Here is a 25,143-nt window from a genome sequence, read left to right on the forward strand (position 1 = left end):
AAAACGAAAAAGAGAGTTTAAAAATTTATTTTTATAAACTTTTTTTTATTTTTTTGTTCTTTTTTTAACCATTTATTTGCTTATTTAATAAGGGGGTTGAGGACAAAGGGAGAGGTCACTGTATTTTTTATAAAAATGTCCCTCATTCTTTCCATTTTTTGTCTTGCTCACTCGTTCCCTCTTTCTGATTTAGACACTTGTGTCCCCATCCACTCAAATTAAAAATAGCAAAAGGGAGGGGAAGGGAGGGGGGATAAAACAAGCACATTCAGTCTTGCCAAAGGTGAATAAAAACAAAATCTTTTTTTTTTCTCCATTCGTAGAGCAGGTGGAGGGTATATACACATGTGCGATCCCACAGGAGGATCACTCTGCTCATTCTCCATCTCAAAAGTCACACTGTCAGTTTCCAGGAGGGTGGTATGGAATCTGCTGGGTAGGATGAGGCTGCACCGACACTGATGAGAGCAGAGAAAAATAGAAATCAATAATAATAATTAAAAAAAAAAACTTTGGTAAACATGTCTGCACATAGCTGCATATTAAACATCAAATTTGTATAATTAGCTGATTTTAGTAATAGAAAACAGAATTGTAGATAGCAAATTTACAGTCACATAGCACGCTCATGCAGGAAACTCACCCTGAGGATGTCCAACGTAGGTGTAGTGCTGGTGGGGCCCCTGTTGGGGTGGGGGAGGGCCGTGCTGGGGGCCAGAACCCTGTTGAGGGGGCGGGGCATGCAGCAACATCACAGGTTGTGGGCCATGACCTCCAGAATGGTGAGGGCCCGAGAGAGCGCCTTGAACATGGGCCTGAAATAAAATATATACTTATTTGTATTATGTTTGTGTATAATTGTATCTTAAAATATTACAATAGAAAATGTATTCCTGTGATGTCAAAGCTTAAAGGGCATACTGCAGGTTAGAGGACCCAACAAGTCAATGTATAGAAAAATAATGTAGGAACTATATTTTCTCTAAACTAGACATACAAAAAAGGACTCCAGAAGCTTCTGTGAACCCCCAAATCTGAAAAAATGGGCGTGGCGGGCATGACAACAGGAAAACAATTGATCGCAATGACATTTCGGACGCTGAGGAAATACTTGTATGACGGACCAGAGGGATCTGTACTTTACTCGAGTATCATTTTTGGGGAGTACTCATGACTTTACTCAAGTACATTTGAGAGGAAATATTGTACTCTTTACTCTGCTACATTTCTAGCCATAACAGTGAGTACCCGTTACTACTAAATTTTAGGTCCCACTTTATATTAAGTGGCTTTAAGTACTATGTACTTACATTGAAGTTACTACTTTGATACATTGGACTTATTGTGTACATACATGTTTTTACATTGTACTTATATTTTGAAAATACCTGCATGTAATTACAACTGTAATTAATTGATGTAATTACATTTGTAATTACACAGTTGACCCTTCCCTCACACCTTAACCCACCCTGATACCTACCCATACCACCACACCTGTCCCTAACCATACCCATATCACACCTCAATAGCAGCAAAAGTGTTTTACAATACAACCTGAACACAATAAGTACATTGTACTTATATTCCTATGTAAGTACATAGTACTTAAAGCCACTTAATATAAAGTGGGACCAAATTTTATTTTATTTTTTTAAACGTGATTTTTGAACAATAGAACTCAAAAAGGAAGAGGTGTGCAGGTCTTACATTCGTTGGAAAGGTCTTAAAAATGAAAATGCTGATATACCTGCACACCACTTCCTTTGACTTATGCGAACACAAAATCACCCTGCTCAGAGATTTATGAATGAACACATTTCTGGGTTTAAATGAAATATAACAGGGTAAAGGTCTATAGATGTACCTAAGGAGACTGTAGCAAACAATTTTAGCACTACCATTTGCTCCAATGGTGAAAAAAAAAAAAAAGTCCACAATTGCCTTGACTTTCCAATAAAAAAAAATAACATCATGGCAGTCAGATAGAAAGAATTTAAATGTACGATCACTCCCACGACAGCTGTATTAGAAACACCCTCATAGCACTTTTTGCATAGTGCTTTAAAAATGTAAAAAAAAAAGTTTTTTTCTAAAAATCTATATTTATTCAATGAAAGAAAATAAGTCAATATTTATTTTTTGCGCAGCACTTGGTGTGCCTACAGTTTCAAAAAATTTGGGTGTTTAACTTTGCGTTTTAAAAATACAAATTCGAAAATCATATGGATGCAAAAGTACACGGATCAATTGGTAATTTTAATGCTTGTTAATGAAGAATTTCTGGAGAATTAGGATTAATATCAGTATCGGCAAATAGCCAAAGCTGCGCATCGGTCTCGGAAGTGAAAAAGTGGTATCATCCCCAGTTGACACTGAAATTCATCCAAAGCAGACATGCACTGTTGAGAAACATGACTGATGTGGAAGTGTCTGTGTGTGGTTGGTCATCACCTGTGTCAGCGGTCCTAGAGATGAGTACGGGTGAGGCATGGGCTGGTGTCCCGACAGACTGTAGCCCTGAAGGGAGTAGGAGGCCTGTGGGGAGCTGTGACCTGGGGGCATGTTAGGGGGTGTAGGGGCTGACAGCGGCCCAGAGTGGTACAAAGACTGAGGCTGAGGACCAGACTGACCAGACTACAAAAGACAGTCAACACAGAACATATTTAGTATCACTACCAAAGGCATCTGAAATTTAGTGGGTATTTTTTGAATGAAGAATTTTCTTTTTAACATAAAATATTAAGTTCTTTCAGTGAGAGTTTGTGGAATAGGTGTGTAGTTGCTATTGATTGGTAGGTGGACATACCTGTCCTGGACTGGGGGCGGGATGTTGGGGCGGCTGGCTGCCTGTGGGGGTGCTGGAGGGCTGAGGATGATGAAGGGAACCAGAGTGATGGGAGAATGACTGCGGAGCTGAAGGAGAAAGAAAAAAAAGTATATAGTTGACGACATAAAACCCCCAAATCAATCCATTCCACAAAATCACAAACAAAATAAAAATTGAAACGCTTACCATACATCCCCTGCTGAGGGGCTGGCGGTCCTTCAGTCTGACCAGGGTACTGTGGGCCTGGGGGACCCAGTGTCTGTGGGTGCCCTCCCGATCCAAGCATTCGTGGTCCGCCCTGGAGCATTGAGTACATCTAAGAAAGAGAGAGAGAAATAACAGGGATTTTTTTAGTGAAGGTAGCCATCCACAATAGAATTTAAAAAAAATCTTGTTTGATTGAAATACTAGAAGCATTTGTTCTACCGGAAACGTGAAGGTTGGTACCTGTCCAGGGTAGTGGGGCATTGCTGATATGACCTGGTTGTACTGCAGATATGAGGGAGGGTAAGGAGATGCCACCAGAGGAGGTCCTGCTGCTGATGCCGCGGCCTGGAGCATAGGGGGCGCTGAAGAGCTGTGGTCTGGACGAGAAGTCACCACAGAACCTGAGAGACAGGTGGCAGAAGTAATAAATGAATATGCAACACTTTTTATGAGTAGAGTGCAAACTAGGGCCTGAATCTTTATTATTAATGATAATATAAAATGTAATATTACAATACAATCAGAAAAATGTATATTTTAAATACAACATTTTTACCATAAAACACATTACCATACAACAAGATTAATGCAAAAATAATAGTTTTATGCCCTATTTTGTTATTAACATTATTATTATTAATAAGAATCCATCCAAATTAAGAGTTTCAGGCCCTGTTGATACAAAAATGAACTAATTAAGAAACCGAAATTAACCCATTTAATCCATTTAATTATCCAGCCCTACCGCCAAGTGTCCATGATAGTCACGTGACTGCAAAGTGTGAATTGTAGGTGTTGTCGTTTTTAACAACATTTAAAATAATCTGCATTGATCCGAATACATTGAATTGTACTGATACAATTATTATCACTACTACTAAACTATAGAGAATAAGTACAATCAGTAATGAAAAGTTCAACGTAAGCATTACCTTTTGCTCTTGGGTACTTCCCTTGACCAACATTTGTCATGGCATACGGGTACATCTGAGGTGCCTAGAAAAAGGGAGTAAAAAAAAGGTCATAACACCTACGTTTCAAACTACACTATAAAAGTTTTTGAAAATGAGCAATAGGGACAGAGACCTGTACGGAGTGACCCTGTATCTGGATGGGCGAGACATAGCTCAGGTACTGGGTGTTGTAAATGGCTCCCTGGTTTGGTGGGGGCTGCAACACCACTGTTGGGCTGGGCGGAGTTGGCCGTGGGGGGGTGGGAGCAGCTGAGGGCTTCACCTGCAAAATAGACATGGCACACTTAGCGTTTTAACGGCTGTATAAAGGAAACTAAACAGTGAAAATCAATGCTCACCATGCTGAGAGGAGCCTTAGTGGGGTTGAACTCTTTGGCGTTGGGGTTGAGTGTAGATTTCTTCACTTGACTGCATCGGAAAGAGTTTTGAAATGCGTTGATTACCAACAGACTTAATATGTGATTAGTAAATCAATTAAGCCAAGTATTCTAAAATGGTGTACTTACTCAGTCATTCCCTCTGACCTCTCAGCACCCTCTGGTTTGCCCTCCTCACTGCCTGGGGTCCCGGGTTGGGGCGTCCCTGCTGTTTGCCTTTCTGCAGTTGGATTTTGCATGGCAGTGCCAGATAGGGCAGAGGGTGCAGAGATGGGTGTGGCTGGTGGAGGGGTGGTGGTTGCCACCCCTTCTGCATTTGTCTCTCTACTTCTCTCTTCTGCTGGAAGCTCAGCGGTCAGAGATGTGGGCGGGGCTGCTTTAGCATCTGTAGAAGGGGTGGAGTCTGCTTGCGTGTTGTGGGCGGGGTTTGTTTGAGAAGAGTCAGTGGCCAAAGTTTTGGGGTTGGAATGGCTGGAACTAGATCGAAGCTAAAAATCAGAAAGTTTTAAATTGTTAATTCTCTTAAACATTTATTTTACTGACAAAACTACAAAGGAAAGATTAGCAATGTTTCCACTAACCTAAAAAACTGTATTCTGTAAATATAATTCTTTTTTTATTCTGTTGGGTGCAACACTCCAAAAAAGGTTGGCAAAAAAATGAAAAGGTTATATAATGGAAAATGGTCCACAATAAGTAGGTGAATTGGTAATAAGCGAGGGTATCATGATGGAGTATAAAAGGAGCATCTTAGTCTTTGAAAGCAAAGATGGTTTATGGCTCGTCACTTCGTGCCAAATGTTAATGAAGAATTGTCAAACAATTCAAAATCAAAATGTAAGTAGTTCAGAAGATCATTGGAAATCTTTTCTTTGTACTGGGTTTAAAAAGAATAACTAACCACATGTTTGTATTCATTATACATTTTACAAAGTGACCCAAGTTTTCTGAAAATGGGGTTGTAATTTCATATTCAAAAGAAGTATGTACTCAGAGTATTCAATTTCAGATCCAGCCTATGACACACTCACCCTAAAATCAGTACCAAACTTGCGAAGCTCCTCAAGGTCTTGTGATCTCTGCTGGACTGTAGAGACTATGAAGAGACAGAGAAGAACATTTATTGGCTAAATGACAAGTGCATGTAATGAAGCTACCAAGAATAATAACTTCAGGATTACCTTTACCGCTCTTGCCATCCTGAGGACTAACTGGACTCTCTGTCCGTTCCTTAGACAGAATTTCATTCACTAAAGTGAAAGAAAGAGTTAAGATTGTCGGACACATGTATAAATGAACAGTTTGTAACCACTCAAATTTATAACATCTCACCATCTACAGGGAACAGAGGGGTGGGGCCAGTGGGTTTAGGGGAGACCATGGTAATTGAAGAGGTATCCACGTAGGTAGGAGTAGCAAGAGGAGAGTCCTGGGAAGGAGCATCTGGTTTGGGGGAACGAGAGACTGGAGAGAGAGAGTGAGACAAAAAATTTAAATTTAAGAAAAACAAAAGGAACAGAGGATAGATATTAATATACACACCATTCAAAAGTTTGGGATAAGTAGCTTTTTAAGTTTAAAAAGAATATTTGTAAAACAAAAACCATAGGAAGACTTTTTTTTTTTTAGAACAAGGTTTCCGTGCACCAAATAATGCTGAAATAATGCCAAAATAATGCAGCGCTAGTAATAATGCTGAAAATTCAGCTTTGACAGAGAACTACATTTTAAAACATAAAAATTGTAAAATATTTTCTAATTAATTTTACTGCATGTTTGATCAAATAAGTGCAACCTCAGTGAAAATGAGTCTTAACTTTGTTCAACTGTAGCCTAAGTTGTAATATATATATATATATATATACACACACACACACACACACATACATAAATATATAGCAAATCACTGCTGGGTGGTGTTTATTCACAATTTCAGCTCAAATGCAATGCACAATATTATTTTGACTGGGTTATTTGAGACGATTAGTTTCATTTTCAAAAACATGGATGCATCATATAGTAGTTTTATTTTTTCATGATCTCTATGATGGACAGTTTTAAATGTATGCCATAAAGCTAGGATGATCATAATCCTGTGTGTGTGTATGCATATTGACCTGTAGGGGAGGAGTGAGAATTTGAGGTACGCAGGTTTCTGTTGTTCTGTCCAGGCCTTTGAGACTTGGGTGACATTCTAGATGACACTAAAAGAGATGAATGCAATGTTCATTAGTAACACAGAGGGCAGTAACCATCATAAACAGTGAAAGCAAAAAGCCTCACGCACACAAAACTTACCTCCATTGACGGGCCGGGCCGAGTCTGAGAGAGACTGTGGGTGTGAGAGTGAATGTGGGAGTGTGTGTGGGGAAGGAGGGCTAGAGTGACCTGGCTGTGTAGGTGAGCTACTCTGTGACTGGTGTGTAGAGTATCCTCCTCTGACAGACAGAGGGCTGCTCCTATCAGTGGCAGGAATAGGCTGACCACTCCCAGAGGGGAGCGGTCGAGGGGAGGAGCTTGGGGGGCCGGGTCTATTTGTTCGATTAGGCAGGGTGGAAACAGCTCCACCTCTTTCGCCCCTTACAGAAACTCCCATTTCCCGCTCCCTTGCCCTCTGGGGTAGAGGAATGTACTTGCTCTCCCTAAATTAAAGAAAGAGAACAATGATCACCAGTATACTAAGGAGAAGGACCACATAAGATAAGAGTGAGGGAAAGGAAGAAAAACATTGAGTCAAACCTGTTAGAGAACCCAGGGCTATCCCTTCCCCTTTCCCTTTCTCCGCCATCACGGTCCCTGTCCCGAACCACAGCGCTGAATTTGTCTTCCTCGGTTCGTCCATCATCATTCTCCAGTGCTACCCGGTGACGATACTGTGAACTAGCTTCAATCTCATTGGCCAATCGGGCGGCTCGAGCTTCTCGCTGCCTGAAGCCCTCAGAACTGCCCCGCTCCAGAGGAACCCTATCAGAGAAAGGCACCGGAAATCAAGTAAATATCACACTCTTCTAACAGGACAAATTTACATCCATGTTCATACAGAGCATACAATCTCAAAATAAATCCATATAAAATTATTTTTCTTAATTAAACGGGTTGGGGCACATATTCTACTACAAATATATTCAAGATATATCTTAATCAGTATATATGTATTGAAACTGGATTATGTACTAATTTATCAAACAAATCAGAGGTCGATCAATACTGGATTTTGCAAAAACAAATGTGCATAAAGAAAGGCAATAAACTGATTGTGAAAGTACTAGTCAAATATATATGCCAGATACAGTTTAGTATGAAACCTAATGCATAATGCATTGTAAACCAGGTCAATGTACAACGGGACTCCTATTTTAAAATTCCCATGCTTTACTACCACATTCTCATTCAAAAAGATGAGATAAAATATGCACAATGTGACAATGTTTACTTCGACACCAATCATAAGCATAAATGAGTGGCATTCATTGACTGTACACGCTTTGAAACCATGAGCCTGTAGAATGTAAAACATGCAGTGCTCACATTTATTTAATTAAATCATAGCCATTTAAAGATCAATAAATCACATTGGGCCACATTCATGTTTTTTCCATCCCCAAACTTAAAATAAAGTTTCACTTCCAACTTTAAACGTCATAGAGAAAACAAAACATCTAAAATTGACAGGAAATCAACGTACGTGTACATGGCGAGACTAGAGTCATAGGTGGACTTGACCCCATAGGTCTCCTCATTAAAGCGGAACATCTCGCTTGCGTCCCAGCCATTAGACTGAAATTGAGAAAAGTTTTCAATTATGTAAAACCTCCACTTAATGACATTAATAGCAATAATACACTAATTTGGGATCATATACGGTTGTATATACGAGCATGTGGGTGGAACTCACTGCATCTGCATCTAGGTCAAAATTTTCTCCGTTGCTATCGCCTCCATCCCACCTTTGAAGGACCTTCTCTCTGTGGTCACCGTTTATTCTTGTTGAGCCAATAGCAGAGTCTGTAAAAGTGTCTGAAAACAAGCACACACAAAGCATTAAAAAATGTTCTATTTCTCACAACGCCACTCAAGCATTCCTCTTTGTACACACCACGGATAGCGTAGTTGAGATCCACATCTCTGCAGATCATAGTGACTAGGTCACTAGGACCAAAGATCATGGTGTCTGTGATCTCTTCTCTCCTGGGATGGACAGGTGTGCCGCCACCACCGCCTCCATCTCCTTCCTCATTTTTCACCTTGTGCACCGCATCCACTGCCAGCTCACACTAAACACACGAGTGGGATTTGACCAATGCGTCAAATTTAATGAGGAGTTGTTCAGAAAAATACACCTTTGCCCCAAAAAATAAATCTATTTGGATTAATCTCAAATTTGGAAAAACATATTTAAACTTGGTTCAGTGAGAACAAAACCTGAGATTCTAGAAAATGGAGGTTATCGATTAACTAAAAAAACAACAGCTTCAAGCACGAGATTCAGAAATCAGAATCAATGCAGATGTGTCTGCCAGTAGATTTGGAGGGACAGACTTACACGTGAGCTTAATGTCTTAAAGATCCCCTCATATACACTGCCGTTCTTCACCATAACATCACATCTGGAGCCCTGAGGGAAAGATTGCATAATGCATGTTAAGTATATATATTGTTGCTTAATTCTGAAAACAAATTAGAGTAGTTGGGGCTAAAACTAGGGAGCCTTATTGTAAATGTAATAATGCATCATCGTTTCAATTTACCCCCTGACCAACTGGGGGGGTTTTTTTAAGAAAAAAAGGTTCACATTGTCCAGAAAACCCTATAGCTTAAGTTTAAATGTGTTTTCTAGACCTAGAAAAATCATGAAAATCAATAAAATTGCACAATTCCATGGGCATGTTTATAACAAATCCTAAAAAAAGGATACATTTTCTAGTTATGCCAAGCTCTAAAATATTTTATCAGGAAGAAACTGAGAATTTTTTAAAAAATCGTATACAATAAATTAGCACAACTGGAGAAGTAAATATTGTTATATTGCGGTGGACCTTTGGAGTCAAAAACTATCAAAGAAGGGTGTTTAACAGCCACAAATAAATTTATTTCATGCTAAAACTCACCACCACGGCTGTGAGGAAATGGAGCATCCTTGAGTTATTGTACACACCCTCAAAAACCTAAAAATAATGCATAAAAATATTCATTAATATTTTCATTTTAAAATAGAAAATTAGTTTAAAAACGCATAAGAATTTACATACAGGTGGTGACTGTGAAGGAATCTTCACAGAGTTTCTGTTTCTTAAGGGGAAAAAAACAGTCGTTAGTAATTATTGATAAATAAACAACAATTGACAAACAGATTATTATTTACATATAAATAACAATCGACAGGATATTAATGGCAATTGAACCACAAACAAAGATTTCCACGGTATTTTTACACGACAATAAGACGAATCGGGATATTAAGTATTTTCTGTACACATGAGCTGTATCAAATGTTCGGGAACGCGCCCAAATATAAAGTCTTTCCACTCAGTTTAGGACGAGAAACAGCCCGGTATTGCAAGAGTTGCTCTACTGTTACATACATGTGCGGACAACAATTACGACACCGCGAAGCGCGTGCTAAAACAAAAGGACAATCATACACGAGTTACAAAATAGCAATCGGATTGAATCTGGTTGCGCGTAACGACCAAAAATAATTGATCAAATTGGATGTGTAAACAATGGCAACAAGGCGCGTGTTTTAATTACGACAGACCACAAAGAGGGTTAGCGGACCTGGCTAACAACACAAGAAGCAAATGCCGAAGACAAGACACAGCTTGACAGATTAACCATGCGCCAATGTACACATTTCGCGTCCCTCGTCACAATCAATCAAACCGATTATACATTACGAGTGTTTGTACTTTCTTGTCACATGCATCCCGGCTCTTCTTTAAAGGCGTATGTAAAATGGCTCAAGTCAAGATGAAAGTCTAACACAATACTGAATCATATGGGATCGAAAAACAACAACAAAACACCGCTGATCCCTTCCCATGACCCGCCTCTGGGAGCAGCCATACGCTTAAAACTGTGTCAGTCAATTAAGAGCTAAACTCTATTGGTTGGCAATATTCTTTCTGGACGGATGTGTGCCGTTTTAGACAATCCTGCCAATCATTGGCCCAAAATTGTGTCCATCAAATATGCTTCGTGGCGATTGGCTAGTGCTCCTGCTAATTTAACAAGGCTCGAAACGATTGGTGCTCAACGGACTCTATTAAATATGCTCTATTGACGCGCCCACTTTGGCCGGTAGGCCTCATGTTAAAATGTCAATCCGCAGACTTTCTGAATGTGGCAGCCCAACGTGTGCGTTACCTTCCCGGAGTGGGTCTGTTAGAGTTACTCCCTGTAACCGACGAAGCCATTGACCCCGAAGTTCCATTGGATGTTTTGCGGCCACCGGGTCCAGGCTGCTGTTGGAAAGCATAGCGATTGTTAATGCCGACACAAATTAAGAATTAATCACATTTACCTATATTAAAATGATACCTAGCCGGTTTACTAGCATGTTACGTTACATATGAATGTGAAATCTTAAGGACGACAATAATTATACCCTGAAAGCTTTAATAATCTCGATTAAAGATTGTATAATTCAAACAAACTGATTGAAATTTGTATACGTGGTACTCACGTTCTGTCGGCGAAAAGACATAATCTAGCCGCTAACTGAGTTGCCCGCTAAATTCTCCTTGTTGCCTGTGACAAGCTAGTAGGTGGACTAGCCTGCCTGCGGTGTTATTTTTATTTTCCGCAGCGTTCTCAGATCCGCACGAGCGCGATCTCCGTTAAGGCCCGAAGTCCAGTTCAGTCCGATATTCGGTTACGAACGAACACTTAGAGATGAGACTTATGTTTCTATTAAATATTACCGGCACCACGTCGCGTGAATTAGCCAGCGATAAACGCGAAGGCTGTTTTTTTCAGAAAACCTTGATTGTCATTGGACAACATGGCGTGATGACGCAATGGCGCACAAGACCCGTATCACGTACACAGCCACACGTAAAGCATGCTTGGCGAAAGAATCGCTCATACTTTAGTGAAGAAAAAAATAAAATCAAATTTTATCTATCTATCTATCTATCTATCTATCTATCTATCTATCTATATATCTATCTATCTATCTATCTATCATAATTACACAGACACAACTCACACATATTGTTTCAGTATAATTATATTATATCATATCATCATCATCATCATCATCATCATCATCATCATCATCATTTAATTCAATGTAGTACCTGAAACTCTAATTACACAGAGTGGGCAACAGTGTCCACCTTAACACACGGTCCCAGCACAGACAGACAGAGAGAGAAGAGAAAAGAGTGAGAAGGCACAATGAGAGGTTTAAATAAGGGGTAAAAGAGAGGGGCAAGAGGATAGAGAACAAATCATACTGAATGATCTGTAGGACCAAGAAGAGAACAAATGAAATACCAGAAACAGGATAAGAGAAATAAAACCAAAACAGAAGACAGATGCAGGCACTGAACTGGATGGCAGACACTGCAAAAAGACTGATCGAGGCACAACATCAAGAATGACTGGCACAAAACAAGAGGGAATGACAATTAACAACACGAAAAGGCACAAGAAAGGGGCTCTTTAACTTTTTTCTTTTCAAATGTTTGCCTGAAATCCGTGGAAAGTTTGAAGGAGACAGCAGTGTGAGAGAATGAGATTAGAAGAGATATAAAAAGGCAACAAAAAAAGAGAGAGAGAAAAAAAGAAAACAGATTTTGGAGAACAAATATTGTGTTCATATAGTAAACAACAAGAATAAAGGCATTGTGAAAAAATAATAATAATATTATTTGGACAATTATTAAATTCATTATTATCATCAAAATCATCAGTTATTATTGTCATTTTCGTACTCCATAACAATTTTTCTTTAAATGAAAGACATTCTCTCTTCCTCCTCTGGACTCTAGCTTTGAAATAAACGCACCATAAAAAAGATTGTAAAGCTAAAAGGAAGGGTAAGATGTAAAAACAGAAAGAGAGGGGGGGGGCAGAGGAGATGGGTGAAAGATCAGGACTCTGAGGTAACAATGGAGTCTATGGAGCTGTTTAATATTGTAATTAACCTTAAGAAGTAATACTAATGGACTTCAGAGGACTGGGCTTGATTTTTTTTTTTTTTTTTTTTTTGCAAAAATGGACATTGTTAAGCCCAAGACAATGCCTTCTACTGAACTACCAAAAATCAGTACAATTGAAATGAGCAGGAAGGAAGAAAAGTACTTTGCGACATTCATAGTTTGTCAGTGGCAGAACAAGAAGAAAACAAAACAACTAAAATGTTCCAGTAATAATAATAATAATAATAATATCAACAACAAGAGTGCTGGTGGGTAACAATCTCTGAACAAGTAAAAATATCCGCTCACCTGAGGGAAAAAAAAACCTCTTTTGTATAAGTGCGAAGGGTCAAAGAATACTAGACATTTGAATGAATGTAATGACTAGAAGGACTCTTCAAGAAATAAGCTGCTAAAATCACGACACCCGCTCAGTGGTGGCGCTGACACTGTCGTACCTTCCTATGCAGCAGCACCAGAGGAGGAACTTTCACACTGACAAACACTGGAGAACAAATTAGTAAAAGTTGACCAACATTTCCACAATGCACCTCCAATTTAGTGTAGTACCATTACTTAGTGTTTTAAAGATGTACCGTCAGTATCATATATGCTTGTGTGTATGGGTGTCGGTCTCTCTCTCTCTTTCTCTCTCTCTCTCTCTCCATCACTCTCTCGCAACGTGAAAGCTCATGTTTAATAGTGTTAACTCGGCCGTGTGATTGTGACCCCCTCGGTCAGGTCTTCCACTGGAGAATACTGAAAATACTGATTGTAAAGGGCTCTCCTCTTCCTCCTCTATCCCACCTCGTGGTTTTCCCCTTTCAGAAGAAGGAGTACTGGTTGTCGATGGCTCTCGCCCTCCCTCCTTCCCTCTCCTCGCCCTCCACCCCTTCCAGCTGGAGGAGCGGCGGGTCCCGCTCGCGTTCCTCACACTCTTCTGCCCCGCTGCTCGCTCCGCCTCCTCCTCCTCCGGCGGCGGCGGCCTCTGTTTCGCTCCCTCGTTCCTGCGGCGGGGTCGGGGGCGGAGGGCGTCCAGGAGGCAGAGGGGGAGGAGGCGGCTGAGGAGGACTACGGGGTCTGCTGGTCAAGTCTGAGAACAGCGACAGAGAGGAGAACCAGTGCAGGAGGAGAGACGGATGAGAATTAAACGTGACAACAAATCGAGAGTAATGAAAATAAGATGCAAGATACACAAAGTTTAACGAGAAAGCTCTCAGCTATGACGCATGCTAGTAATGGAATTGGTCAACACATTGCTCACAGACTGTTCACACCCTGCCTCCACTAAACAGCAGTTACAGAGTCATCGATTGATAACTCGCTGCTCATTCGTTACATACGGACTCATTGAAACATCTAATCTTGAATCATGTTTATATGGAGACAGAGCTCACCGTCTATAAATGTGTGACATTCAATAAAGATTACGATTAACGCCAGCTATAGTGAGCAAATGTTCAATGATAGTGTTACCCTGCGACACATTTCAGGATGGATGTGTGCAACTGAAACCCAGCTGTGAATGAGGAAGTTAAGCAGACAGATGTGCACAGATGTAAACAGATGACCTGTCGCTACTCTTTTCTGTCTTATTCTAACCAGCTTCCTCTTCTGTTCATCCTGTATTCCTCATTCTAAATACAGTTTCCCTGTCTTATGCAAATGTAAAAACTGAATGTTTTCTATATTTGCATAATTTGGGAACATGGAGTATCTCTATACCTCAGGAATGATTTCCAGTTCTGTCACGCCCTACCTTTTCCTCATTTGAATTTACCATTTCACTGGAAATATCCATACTACCATTCAAATGTTTGGGGTCAGTAAGATTTTAAAAAGAAACTAATATTTTATTCAGAAAAGATGCATTAAATTGATCAAAAGTTTAGTTAAGACATTTGTCATGCTACTGAACACTGGAGTAATGATGCTGAAAATTCAGCTTTGCCATCACAGGAATAAATGACCCTTAAAATCAAATCAAATAGAAAACAGCCATTTTAAATTGTAATCATGTTAACTGTGATTTTGGTCAAATAAATTCAGCCTTGGTGAGCATAAGAGACTTCTTTCAAAAACACACTTACCGACCCCAAACTTCTGAACAGTAGAGGAACTAACCGAAAGTTAAATGGGTTGTGCATGATAATTTCCTTTCTTTTTCTGACACTTAAGAGCCAAGCAAGCTGTTGTTGGTACTGTGCCTTTAATGTTTTTATTAGTGCTGACAAATCGATTAATCACATCTAACATAACTTTGTGTTTTCATAATATGTGTGTGTATATCACATTTATGTTTTGTGCGTGCCTGTGTATATGTACATATACACACACAGACACACGCACAGACATGAATATGATATATATATATATATATATACACATTTAATAATATAAAAACATGTACATGTCACACACATTTTTGTAAACACAACTTTTATGTTAGATTGATCACAGCAGTTTTTCATGTGTAAATGACCTTAGTTATAATTGGCTAACGCTCATGTACCGGCATGACTTTATTTCCTTCTTTCAGACCTTCTCTGTCTATCTCTCTCTGTTGAATCTGGTCTCACTTACACACAGTCAGAGATGGGGGTTGATGGAGAATCGGGGTGGCGCGTGGTGATGACATCACAGACTGTGGGGCGGCTGCCTGCCCTTTCCCGGCCTGCGAAGATGACCCAACGACAAACAACAACAGAAACAGCCAATCAGAGCTCTGATATGCACTATGGGAAAGGCCAGAGGCTGAAGCGGGGCAAGAGGAGGGAGAGGAGCAGGAGTACAGTATGACATAGTGCGTGAATGAAAATCAAAATGAAGGAAGGCAGTGGAGATGGAAGGAAATACATGTATATGTCCGAAAGAAGAATGAAGGATAGTAAAAGAATAGTGGAAAAGATGCAGTGATAGAAAAGTATAGATGGAGCGTCTAGATGCAATAAACTGATGAAGAGGGGATCCAGGATAGATCATGATGAGGAAATAGTAGATAAGGTGAGCTGATGAATGTTTTGAACATTTCAGGAGGAGTTTGGAGGGGGACAGGGGGCATGGGTCATATGTCAGGACAAGCACACAGAAATCACATTAGGAGACTATAATCATCAAAAATCAAAAGCAAAGCCATGCGCAGAAGACTCTGGCAGCAGCGATGGATCTGCGTGTGTGCGAGTAGTCGTAGCAGATGCTTGCACAAAGTGTCCTTTTAAAAGCATGCTATGACAGGAAGTGATCTCACACACAGGGTGATCCCACATTTAGTAATTTGCCTTTGACAGCTGCGAACAACTCATGCAGTGGCCATGTTGTTTATGAATATACACACATACACATACGATCACTCTCGATTCATCCCACTCACATGACACACACAAGCTCATTGCCAAAGACCATGTGCGTCGCTAAAATCTACCCAGGATTCAAGAATCAAACTGACAGAAGCTAAACGCCTTCTAAGGAATCCTTCTTGTTATTTTTTTTTCCTTTCGTAGGCCCTCCAGGATCTCCCCCAAAACAGCTGTTACTTAACATTTTGGCCTTTACTATGGCGGTCAATTGATTAAAATATTGGGATTAACCACATAATTCTGTCATTGTTAATACAGTCAGATGCAGTCACATTTTTCTCACTCACAAAAAACAAGAGTGTATTTCTTAAATGATATTAAAATGCACAGGAACTGCAAACATATGATAAAATTTGATATAATTAATTCATAAAACAACTTGAAACATACTTTAATGGATGTAATGTCACATTAGTGAAGGTGTAGACTGGTGTACGCATTAATGCATTGATATTTCTCTTATTGAGCATCAATGATAATTGAATTTCACCATACTACAAATGAAAATGATGTTACATTTGCAAAATATGCCATCTGGATTTCATTTAAAATTAAATTACCAATAAAGAGGGTCTTTGTTGAGAGGGTCCACCTTATTTTTTCACATAAAAGCGGCCGCAGTCATTTCTAAATTGAATGTGTCCGGCTTCTGGTCTCATTCTCTTCCAGTTATTTTTAGCTGTAAAAAAGGATTGTTATTCTGCTTGACATTGGAAACTGGTATATCTTACCATATTGTTTTTATGTATTGTCATAATTCTAAACGCTGGTTTGTAACGAAAATAGTTTTACCGTTTACTGCATTTTGTTCAGCAGCTAATGAATAAATCGGAAGTCTCACATATTCACAGAAAATAGTTTACAACTGCAGAGCACAATAAGGTGGATAATGACTTGGAGTTCAAATCTGTTTAAAAAATAACTCAGAACAGAATTAATAATTTAAGTCAAATTATATAAATGCTAAAAACTATAATTAAAAAAAATATGAACATTTACTCACAACAGTTCAATTTGAAAACCCCATGTACAATCCAGTGTATAAAATATCAATAAGTACTGATGTAGTACAATGTATCGTTTTTTATTGTCAATATTTCTTTGAAAGGAGACAAGTTTACCAGTATTACGGATTCACTCTAACATCAGGATGAGAACCTTTCCAATATGGTTTTATTCCACAAATATTCTGCTTTCAAAATATTTTTTACATTTTCTAATCCAATCAGCTGTTCCGAGGGAGATGCAAGTGGCACCTGTGATCACTTACCTTTCTGTCATCTAAAAATGAAGAATTTTCTTGTTATCTACGCTCTTTTGTAAACCTTCACACCTTAAAGCTGAGCCCAACCTTCCATACCTGGTTGCCGGACATTCGTGGCCCCCACAAAGCTGATGAGGGTGACATCAGAGGCGCCCCCAGATTCAAGGGGAATGGGGTGCACACGGAAATGCTCCAGCATGTCAAAAATGGACTGGAACCAGAGATGCTGCACACGACACTGTCCATCCTCGTTCAGGGAGAGACGCAAGTGCTAGGAGGAAAATGCCAGAGCAGAAGGAAGAGGTTTTTATTTCTATTTATCAAGAATCCTGAATTTACAAAAAAGAAATTTATACTTTGATTCAGCAGGGAAGCATTAAATTGATCACAAGTGAGAGTAAAGACATTTTTAAAGACATATTGATCACTTGAGGGGCTCCGTAAATAAGAGAAATCTAAGCAACATCAAACCGTCTGAATGTTAAATAAGCATCACCTCACGCATTTACCTTTGCTTTGCCCTGGAAGTTGAAGGTGAGGACATACTCTCCGCGCCGTGTCTCACTTTGCCGCACAAGGAACACTCCATGGCTGGCCATCCCACCCGCCAGCACCAGCTGGGCTGCCTTAAGACGGGAGAGTGTGCCGTGGAACCACTGACACTCACTCAGAGGATGTTCCACAGTCTCTGACACAGAACCTTCAGAGAACAGGAACGACCCTGAGAAAAAAAACGGATAAACTCCTCTTATCTTGATCTATCAAAAGAGTAAGAGTTAAGTTCAGTAACTGAGATTCCATCCATGTATTTTTACCTGAATTTTGGGTTACTGCATTGTAAAACCATAATATATATATATATATATATATATATATATATATATATATATAATTTCCAAAACAACAATAAAAACACTGTTACTAAATAATAATATATTGGAACAATATCATCAGGTGTACATCATCGTCTGCCTGCGTGCGTGCACTATTTTTTATAATCATAACCATACTTTCACCCGAACGGAATGATTAAAACAAGTTAAAATGGGTAAATCTTCTACAAATATTTTTTTTTAATCTTCGATTTCTTTTTTGACAGTCCAGTTTGTAAGAAATCATAGTCTGCTCCGATCCAACTTCCACTCCAATATACAGTGGGTACGGAAAGTATTCAGACCCCCTTGAATTTTTCACTCTTAGTTATTTTGCAGCCATTTGCTGAAATCATTTAAGTTCATTTTTTCCCTCATTATTGTACACACAGCATCCCATATTGACAGAAAAACACAGAATTGTTGACATTTTTGCACATTAATTAAAAAAGAAAAACTGAATTATCACATGGACCTAAGTTTTCAGACCCTTTTCTGTGACACTCATATATTTAACTCAACTGCTGTCTATTTCTGATCATCCTTGAGATGGTTCTCCACCATCATTTGAGTCCAGCTTTGTTTGATTATACTGATTGGACTTGATTAGGAAAGCCACACACCTGTCTATATAAGACCTTACAGCTCACAGTGCATGTCAGAGCAAATGAGAATCATGAGGTCAAAGGAACTGCCTGAAGAGCTCAGAGACAGAATTGAATCTGAGATTATTTCTGAATTCCTTCTGACGCCAGTGAACCCAAGGTGCTTCGTGTGCCTTGCCACTGCTATGATGTAATAAACTTCATTTTTGAGATCTTCGACGTCCACATCATTTTTTCTTACAAGTTCTTAAAACACACCACACGTGCTTATTCTGTGCATTTTGAGCACTTTTTTGTGAAATCTTTTTTATTTTGTCCATCAAAAGTGCGCTTTCACTTTCATTGAGCGTCAGCAGCGCAGCAAATATAGACTCTCCGCCGAAACCCCCGCTTCAGTGCTGCTCACGCGACGCTCCTGCTTGACGCTCGCGCGCTGCTGCTGCTTGCGGTGTGAACGCACTCATTGATTAACATGCATGCCGAAAAAAAATACACGCTGCCACTTGAGGTGTGAAACAGCCGTTAGGGTAATGTAGATTTCATTATGATCCATGGCAAAATATGTGTGTGTTTAGTGTAGGACTGTACCTGTGGCATCAGGAGTTTCAGCAAAAGGTGTGCCAAGACCGCCTCCGCCCCCACCAAGCAGTCGACTGTCTGATTCGTCAAGAGGGGCACGGGGTGGTAACTCAGGGGGTAGAGGCTCCAGCTGGGGAGAACCACTAACTCCACCATAGCACACTAGAGTGAAAACATCAAATACCTGATTCATCACCATCTGCAGTTACTGCTAAATATCTGTATTCAATTTTACTGCTATATATAAATATTTCAATTCTGAATCAGCTTTTTTTAATGCCTCTGTTCAATCACAGAATCACCAGTTTGAGATTTGTAGGCTCATTCTAACACTGCCAAACATCATGTAAGCACATGTCCTAGTACACATACTGTCCATCATGGTGACATCATCTCCAAACGCTTACCTTGAGACAGGCGGTCGCTGAATTCTGGCGTTACACTGAGAGCACTGCCACACACTCCCTCAACATCCTCTTGCTCACTGATGAGAAGGGTCAACGAGTACATTTGAGATCATTGCTGAGTTTTGATTGTCGCACGGTGTCATATACAAGCAAGCAAACTACTAAGAACTCGAACCTTTCCAAACACAAAGTGCTTTCTCTTTTTAATGATTCAAAACACAAAGACCTACCTTAAACAAATGGCATTTCTGATGTCACTGAGCCAAGCTCTCATCTGAACCGCATCTCTGGTCTCGATCACGTACTGCGCCTGACCTTCCAACTGAGAAAAACAAGAAGAGATCAAATGTGCAGATGTTCAATGCGTTTCGTTTTCAATGATTAGGATCTGTGAGATGGGTGCAACAACACAGGATGCAACTAAATGCAAAGTGAACTACAATCACAGATATGAATAAAATACTAAAAATGCCCCAAAGTTCTTTATTAGATTACCTTTATTTAAAAGGTTATTTAGTGATTGTGACCATTTGTCACACATGAGATTCATTAAATGTGTTTCCTTCTGTAATTTATCTATAAAACAAAAGTACAGTTTTGCCTAATTTATGTGATGAAAATGAATTATCAACAAAGCTCTGCAACTACGGCATGCATACTTGTTAATTAGACATCAGATGACAGTGGCAACACTGTCTATGATGCATATGAAAGTAAAGTTAAGGTAAAGTTCTTGCATCATTATTGAAGATTTGACTAACTACTGTAGACAAAAAAAAGGTGTTCTGACGTACCTGTAGAAGGAAGGTGTTCTCTTTGTCTGGCACCTCTATAGCTGTAGTACTCCTTACATCAACAATAGAGCCGCATGGGACAGTCAGTCTGGCCTTGGAGGACTGGAAGTATTCAAATATGCCAAACTTAATTAAACTAGTCACCTGGTACTTTTAATTATATATATTATTTATATAACATGTATAAAATATGTGTAAATATGTATGGAAGTAAAAATGTACACATAATTTACATTTAGCAGAAATCCTGTAACTCACCTTAGGCGGGATGTAAAACTCCAGGAAATACTCCATCCCTCCATCCACTCCATCCTTATCTCGTTCTTTCAGAACCAGACGGCACTTGTGCCAACGCATACCCCGTACGATTGCAGCTCCCCCGGTGGCCGCGGGATGCCCTGACGCCGTGCTGTCCGTGCCGTGGTGCAGCAGCCCAAAGGAAAAGCCTGGGAAACCATGAGTGCTGGCGAACTCGTCCGAAGACGAGCACACGGTCACACCTCCCTCCCGTACAAGTCTACCCATCTTCCTGGAGGCACTGATGCTGCTTGGTGGTAGTGCCGAGGGGGACACGACCGATGAAGGTGGAGCTGCGGAGGACAACGTCGGCGGGGGTGAACGAGACAGTCGCAGTTTCTCCAACCGGTGACTCCATTTCTCCTTTTCCCCATCGCCGTTGCTCCTCCGCCAGTCACGGGCCTCGGAAAATGAAAGGGAGGTGGCGCTACTGGAGGATGATGGGGGCAATGAAGAGGACGACGAGTGAGGGAGGGAGAGGGGAAGGGAGAGAGACACAGGGAGAGAAGAGGGAACACCCTGCGAGCCAGAGTTCCTCTTGCCATCCTGCAGGCCTGTAGTGTAGCTGTAACTGGAAGGAAGAGGGTTGACGTTCCCCACGCTGCAGTTCTGAGGGGAGTCGCTGGAGGAGCTGCGCCAGTGCAAGATGCCTCGCACGCTCCCTCTGACACTGCGCCCCACGCTGCGCAGAGAGAACCGCTTTTTTAGTTTATTTTTGGAGTGACCCCCAATGGGTGTCCCATTACCCTTTGACCCAGAATTTGCTGGTGTGCCAGAGGAGTTGGGGCATGTCAGAGTCTGGCTGAGATCGGCTCTTTCCGAGGTCAATTCACTCTCGCCCTCATCGTCCCTTTCTACTATGTCCGTCTCCACAACCTCTCCAGCCACGGGACCAGCCCAGCTGTCGTCCTCTTCCTCCAGGTCATTGTAGCCAGATGGATTGTGTTTGACTGCAGTTCCCCTCTCCTCCCTCCGCCCATTATTCCCGCCCATAGAGGAAGAGCACGACGAAGAAGAGGATGGTGGGAGAATCTGCGTATGAGCATACAAATCCTGAAACGCTCCTGTATTCTGGAATTGTTCTGTGCCGCGGCCATCCTGGATCAAGACCGGTTTGGGCATAGCCCGTGTGTGAGTGGGTGGGCAGGGGGTGGAGGCCTCTGGCGGCAGCAGGGACGGAGACGCTGCATCCTCCTCCAGCGACGTAACATCCGATTGGGCGACCCAGTTCACTGTTCCTTCCCTACCGACGCCTGTCCCTTCGAGCTCGCTCTCGAAATGACGAACAAATCTGTCGGTGAAGCGCTGGCAAAAAGCAGCTGCAGAATCAGGGGAGTAATGCGGGTTCTCCAGCAGGAAGGCCCGGAAATGGCGGGCGAAGTCACCGGCGGCTACCCGGGCATGGAGCTCACAGAACTCGGTCCAACTAAGGCAGGGAGATGGAGACGGCGTGGGTGTGTCAGACAATGACGACAAGGGCTGACTGGCAGGAGCTGGAGGTGGCAAAGGTGAGGGTCTCGTTGAGAGGGGCAACAGTGAAGGAGATGGAGGAGAAGGCGATGGAGATGGAGAAGGTGGAAGGGGGGATGAATTTGCTGCAGCCCGTGGGCTGGGCGGGGTTAAAAGGGAACCGTTCATGACTGACTAATAGGTGACCAATTTAAGACCAAACAATCATCAAAGATGTCAGGATCGTTGCGGTCTATGTGCGTATGGGAAACGCGCAATCTGCTCATCAGTCTACGGTTTCACAATTAAAATGAATTTGGAAAACCTGACCAAAAAATGTGGCCTGACAGTGATTGGTAATTGTCTTCCCCCATTTTTAAAAGAAAAAAGAAAAGAAAAAGAAAAGATATAAAGCTGTAATGTCAATGTTTGGTACTCTAAAATAGCTCACATTCTACACAAAATAATATGTGTAAATGTATGTATGGCGAGTAACAACATAACATTTGGCCGGCTGAGCTGATGTTAGTTCTCAGGTGGCCTCCAGTTTTAAGGCTTTGCGAGGATCCTGTGGTAGGGATTTGTGACCTAAATGATGAATACAGAGAGGAAAAAAGTGATTAATTATTTTGAAGCTATTTTCGAAAATTATAACAGTATATAACCACAAAGCAAACCATTCAAACAAAGAAATTGTGATGCTTTACCCAAAAATGAAACTTCTGTCATTTACTCTCAAAACTGTATGAGGAAATGGCAGATAATGACAACTTGTCATTCTTATCAAAGTGAATAGAATACGAGGCTGTCTTTCTGCCTAGCATCTCTTCCACAGAAGAAAGTCATACAGGTTTCGAAACATCAGAAAGTGAATAAATATTAGAGATTTTGTGTTTGTGTATGTGAATTATATATATATATATATATATATATATATATATATATATATATAACTGTGATATTTATAATTTGTAAGTGTGTCGCGCATGAAACAGTGAAGCGTTGTTTTGCTTTGATCAGTGAGACCCAATTCTCCACCTGATATTTGAAGAACGTGCTACACGCTAATTTCTCATTTATTTTTTTTATAAAGCCAAATATAACCAACAACTGGAGCTTCTTGAGCATTTGAACTCAAACTAATCGAAACCAAGACAATGATATGAAATCAGTTTAAACGATTTACACCAGCGGAATATGCAGAAATGATGCTCATGAGCCCCGATGATAACTCACCATCTTCAGGCCAGTGTGTAACTCGAAGCCGGTGCAGTTAACGTTAGCTGTAAAGAAAGACACATCAAGCGTAAAGGCCTGTCAGTTGTAGTTACGATAAAATTATGTGATATAGGGAACCATACAAGGTCTAACAACTCGTTTCGCCTAGTTAACGTTAGTTGTCTGACATAAATTTAATTGTCATAATACGCTCTCACGCTGATAATGTCAACACACCAAGCTAACTCGGACTAGCCAGTTAACTTTAGCTCATAAAACGGTGGCTAGTTTGCTATCGATCTTAAGCAATAGAAAGAAATGTCATATTAACTCACCTTTTTGCACAAAAGACGCAATTTGTTCTCTGGCGTGAGTGAAATTCGAAAAAGTTTAAGTGCAAATATTGAACTAGCCTGGTGCTAACTAGCTAACCCAGCACTGCTAATAAATTATCAAGTTTGAGCTGCTGGTCAGCTAGCTGGCTGTATTGCTAAGCAGGCAGTTTGCCTGCCAATGTTAACATTAGTATTCATTCCTCTCCGTCTAGCTGCCCCCCGTCGATGCTAAACTTATTGATGAATCATGGTATCTATTTATTTATAAAGGCTTTACAACTGCTCTTGTGGCAGGTATATGGATATTTCTCTGCCTGCTGTCCCAATCAGTCTCTCGCGATATAGTGGGAGAGGGTGTAGGTTGGGGGGACAGGGAGTGTTGGAGAAGGGGGATTTTCAATGGGAGAAAAAAAAACTGAGGAAGAGGGATGTGCACTTTTTGGAGGAGCCACATTGGACAGTTGTGTAAAAAAAGTAAATCTAGGTTGGATGTTGCTGTGGCTGGCTGATGGCTGAGTAATATGTTTGGAGGCTGTGATACATTGAACTTGAGATTATTATTTGATTATTCCAGTGAGAGAATCTGTGCTCACTGAAAGCCATTCGCGGACTGGAAATGAAAAATGCGATGTGAAAAATTTACAAAATTATCAAATTTTAAACTTTACTTTTCCATAAAGTAGGCTACCTATTGTGAGTTAAAAATTAATATTACGTTTTTTAACTGTAAAAATCATAATAATTAATTATATATTTATAACAACTGATAGGCTATCATTTGTTGCTTTAAATTTCTTTTTTCTTCTTCTTCTTCTTCTTCTTTTTTTCTTTTTTTTTTTTTTTTTTTGCCCTCTTCTTGAACTATCTGAATATTTCTGGTTCTCTGGTCATTATAAGTGAAAGGCAAATTTACTGCTTGCAAATAGCAGAGATAAGCAGTGACTACAAGCATCCAGCAACACATTTTCCAAAATGATCAAAAGTATTCATAAAAAAAAAAAATAATAATAAAATCCTACATGTAAAAAAAAAGGTCACCAATTACAGCATTGAAGAACGACTTGAATATAAATGGGCAGAATCAGTCTACTTCTCAAGACTATGGTTAAAACAACAAAACACTATTAAATCTTTCAAGAAAATGTCATAGACTGTCTAATGTTGAGACTATAGTATCAAGTTTGAGCTGTTATTTTATTTTACTTCAAAAGTTACAATAATTGTAACTGTCCTGCAACATATAGGGCCTGTTTGCTTCAACTCCCCCTTTTACATCCTGTGTATTTAGAGTCTGTTTCTGTGTGGCGAAAAAATTTGCAGGAAAACGTTAATAGAAGATTGTGTTTATTTTTGTTTACATCAAAGAGGCAAAGAATTTGCATCCTAAAGAGCAATAAAGCACAAACATTCATTAGACTTAAGTATCCAATGC

The 25,143-nt window shown here is 40.2% G+C and overlaps 2 protein-coding genes across 6 annotated transcripts; both read right to left on the reverse strand.

The window, feature by feature from the left end:
- Positions 1 to 11: 11 nt before the first annotated feature.
- On the reverse strand, positions 12 to 11,372 carry atxn2l (ataxin 2 like). Of its 4 annotated transcripts, none has more exons than XM_089128432.1 (24): positions 11,074 to 11,372; positions 10,755 to 10,849; positions 9,638 to 9,677; positions 9,497 to 9,553; positions 8,932 to 9,003; positions 8,485 to 8,662; positions 8,284 to 8,405; positions 8,074 to 8,165; positions 7,128 to 7,352; positions 6,687 to 7,030; positions 6,506 to 6,592; positions 5,721 to 5,852; positions 5,570 to 5,638; positions 5,420 to 5,484; positions 4,518 to 4,876; positions 4,350 to 4,419; positions 4,124 to 4,273; positions 3,970 to 4,033; positions 3,257 to 3,438; positions 3,017 to 3,146; positions 2,810 to 2,916; positions 2,455 to 2,637; positions 644 to 815; positions 12 to 458 (listed from the first exon to the last, which is right to left on the reverse strand). In XM_089128432.1, exons 1-24 carry the CDS (start codon positions 11,092 to 11,094, stop codon positions 403 to 405), a joined length of 3,072 nt encoding a protein of 1,023 aa, XP_088984558.1. In that variant the 5' UTR covers positions 11,095 to 11,372; the 3' UTR covers positions 12 to 402. The 4 variants fall into 4 exon arrangements, with proteins under 4 accessions (XP_088984558.1, XP_088984557.1, XP_039543641.2 ...); XM_089128431.1 differs by having other exon boundaries at positions 10,755 to 10,852; XM_039687707.2 differs by having other exon boundaries at positions 3,278 to 3,438; positions 10,755 to 10,852; positions 11,074 to 11,371.
- A 1,849-nt stretch (positions 11,373 to 13,221) lies between these two features.
- On the reverse strand, positions 13,222 to 24,054 carry sh2b1 (SH2B adaptor protein 1). 2 transcript variants are annotated; one of them, XM_039687713.2, is made up of 11 exons: positions 23,712 to 24,054; positions 23,395 to 23,441; positions 20,671 to 22,746; positions 20,413 to 20,514; positions 19,849 to 19,940; positions 19,619 to 19,695; positions 19,221 to 19,373; positions 17,665 to 17,876; positions 17,252 to 17,426; positions 15,119 to 15,209; positions 13,469 to 13,628 (listed from the first exon to the last, which is right to left on the reverse strand). In XM_039687713.2, exons 3-11 carry the CDS (start codon positions 22,345 to 22,347, stop codon positions 13,607 to 13,609), a joined length of 2,601 nt encoding a protein of 866 aa, XP_039543647.2. In that variant the 5' UTR covers positions 22,348 to 22,746; positions 23,395 to 23,441; positions 23,712 to 24,054; the 3' UTR covers positions 13,469 to 13,606. The 2 variants fall into 2 exon arrangements, with proteins under 2 accessions (XP_039543645.2, XP_039543647.2); XM_039687711.2 differs by lacking the exon at positions 15,119 to 15,209 and having other exon boundaries at positions 13,222 to 13,628.
- Positions 24,055 to 25,143: the final 1,089 nt, after the last annotated feature.

The sequence above is a fragment of the Pimephales promelas genome, chromosome 3, assembly GCF_988280905.1.
Source record: "Pimephales promelas chromosome 3, fPimPro1.hap1.1, whole genome shotgun sequence".
NCBI classification, from domain to species: domain Eukaryota; kingdom Metazoa; phylum Chordata; class Actinopteri; order Cypriniformes; family Leuciscidae; genus Pimephales; species Pimephales promelas.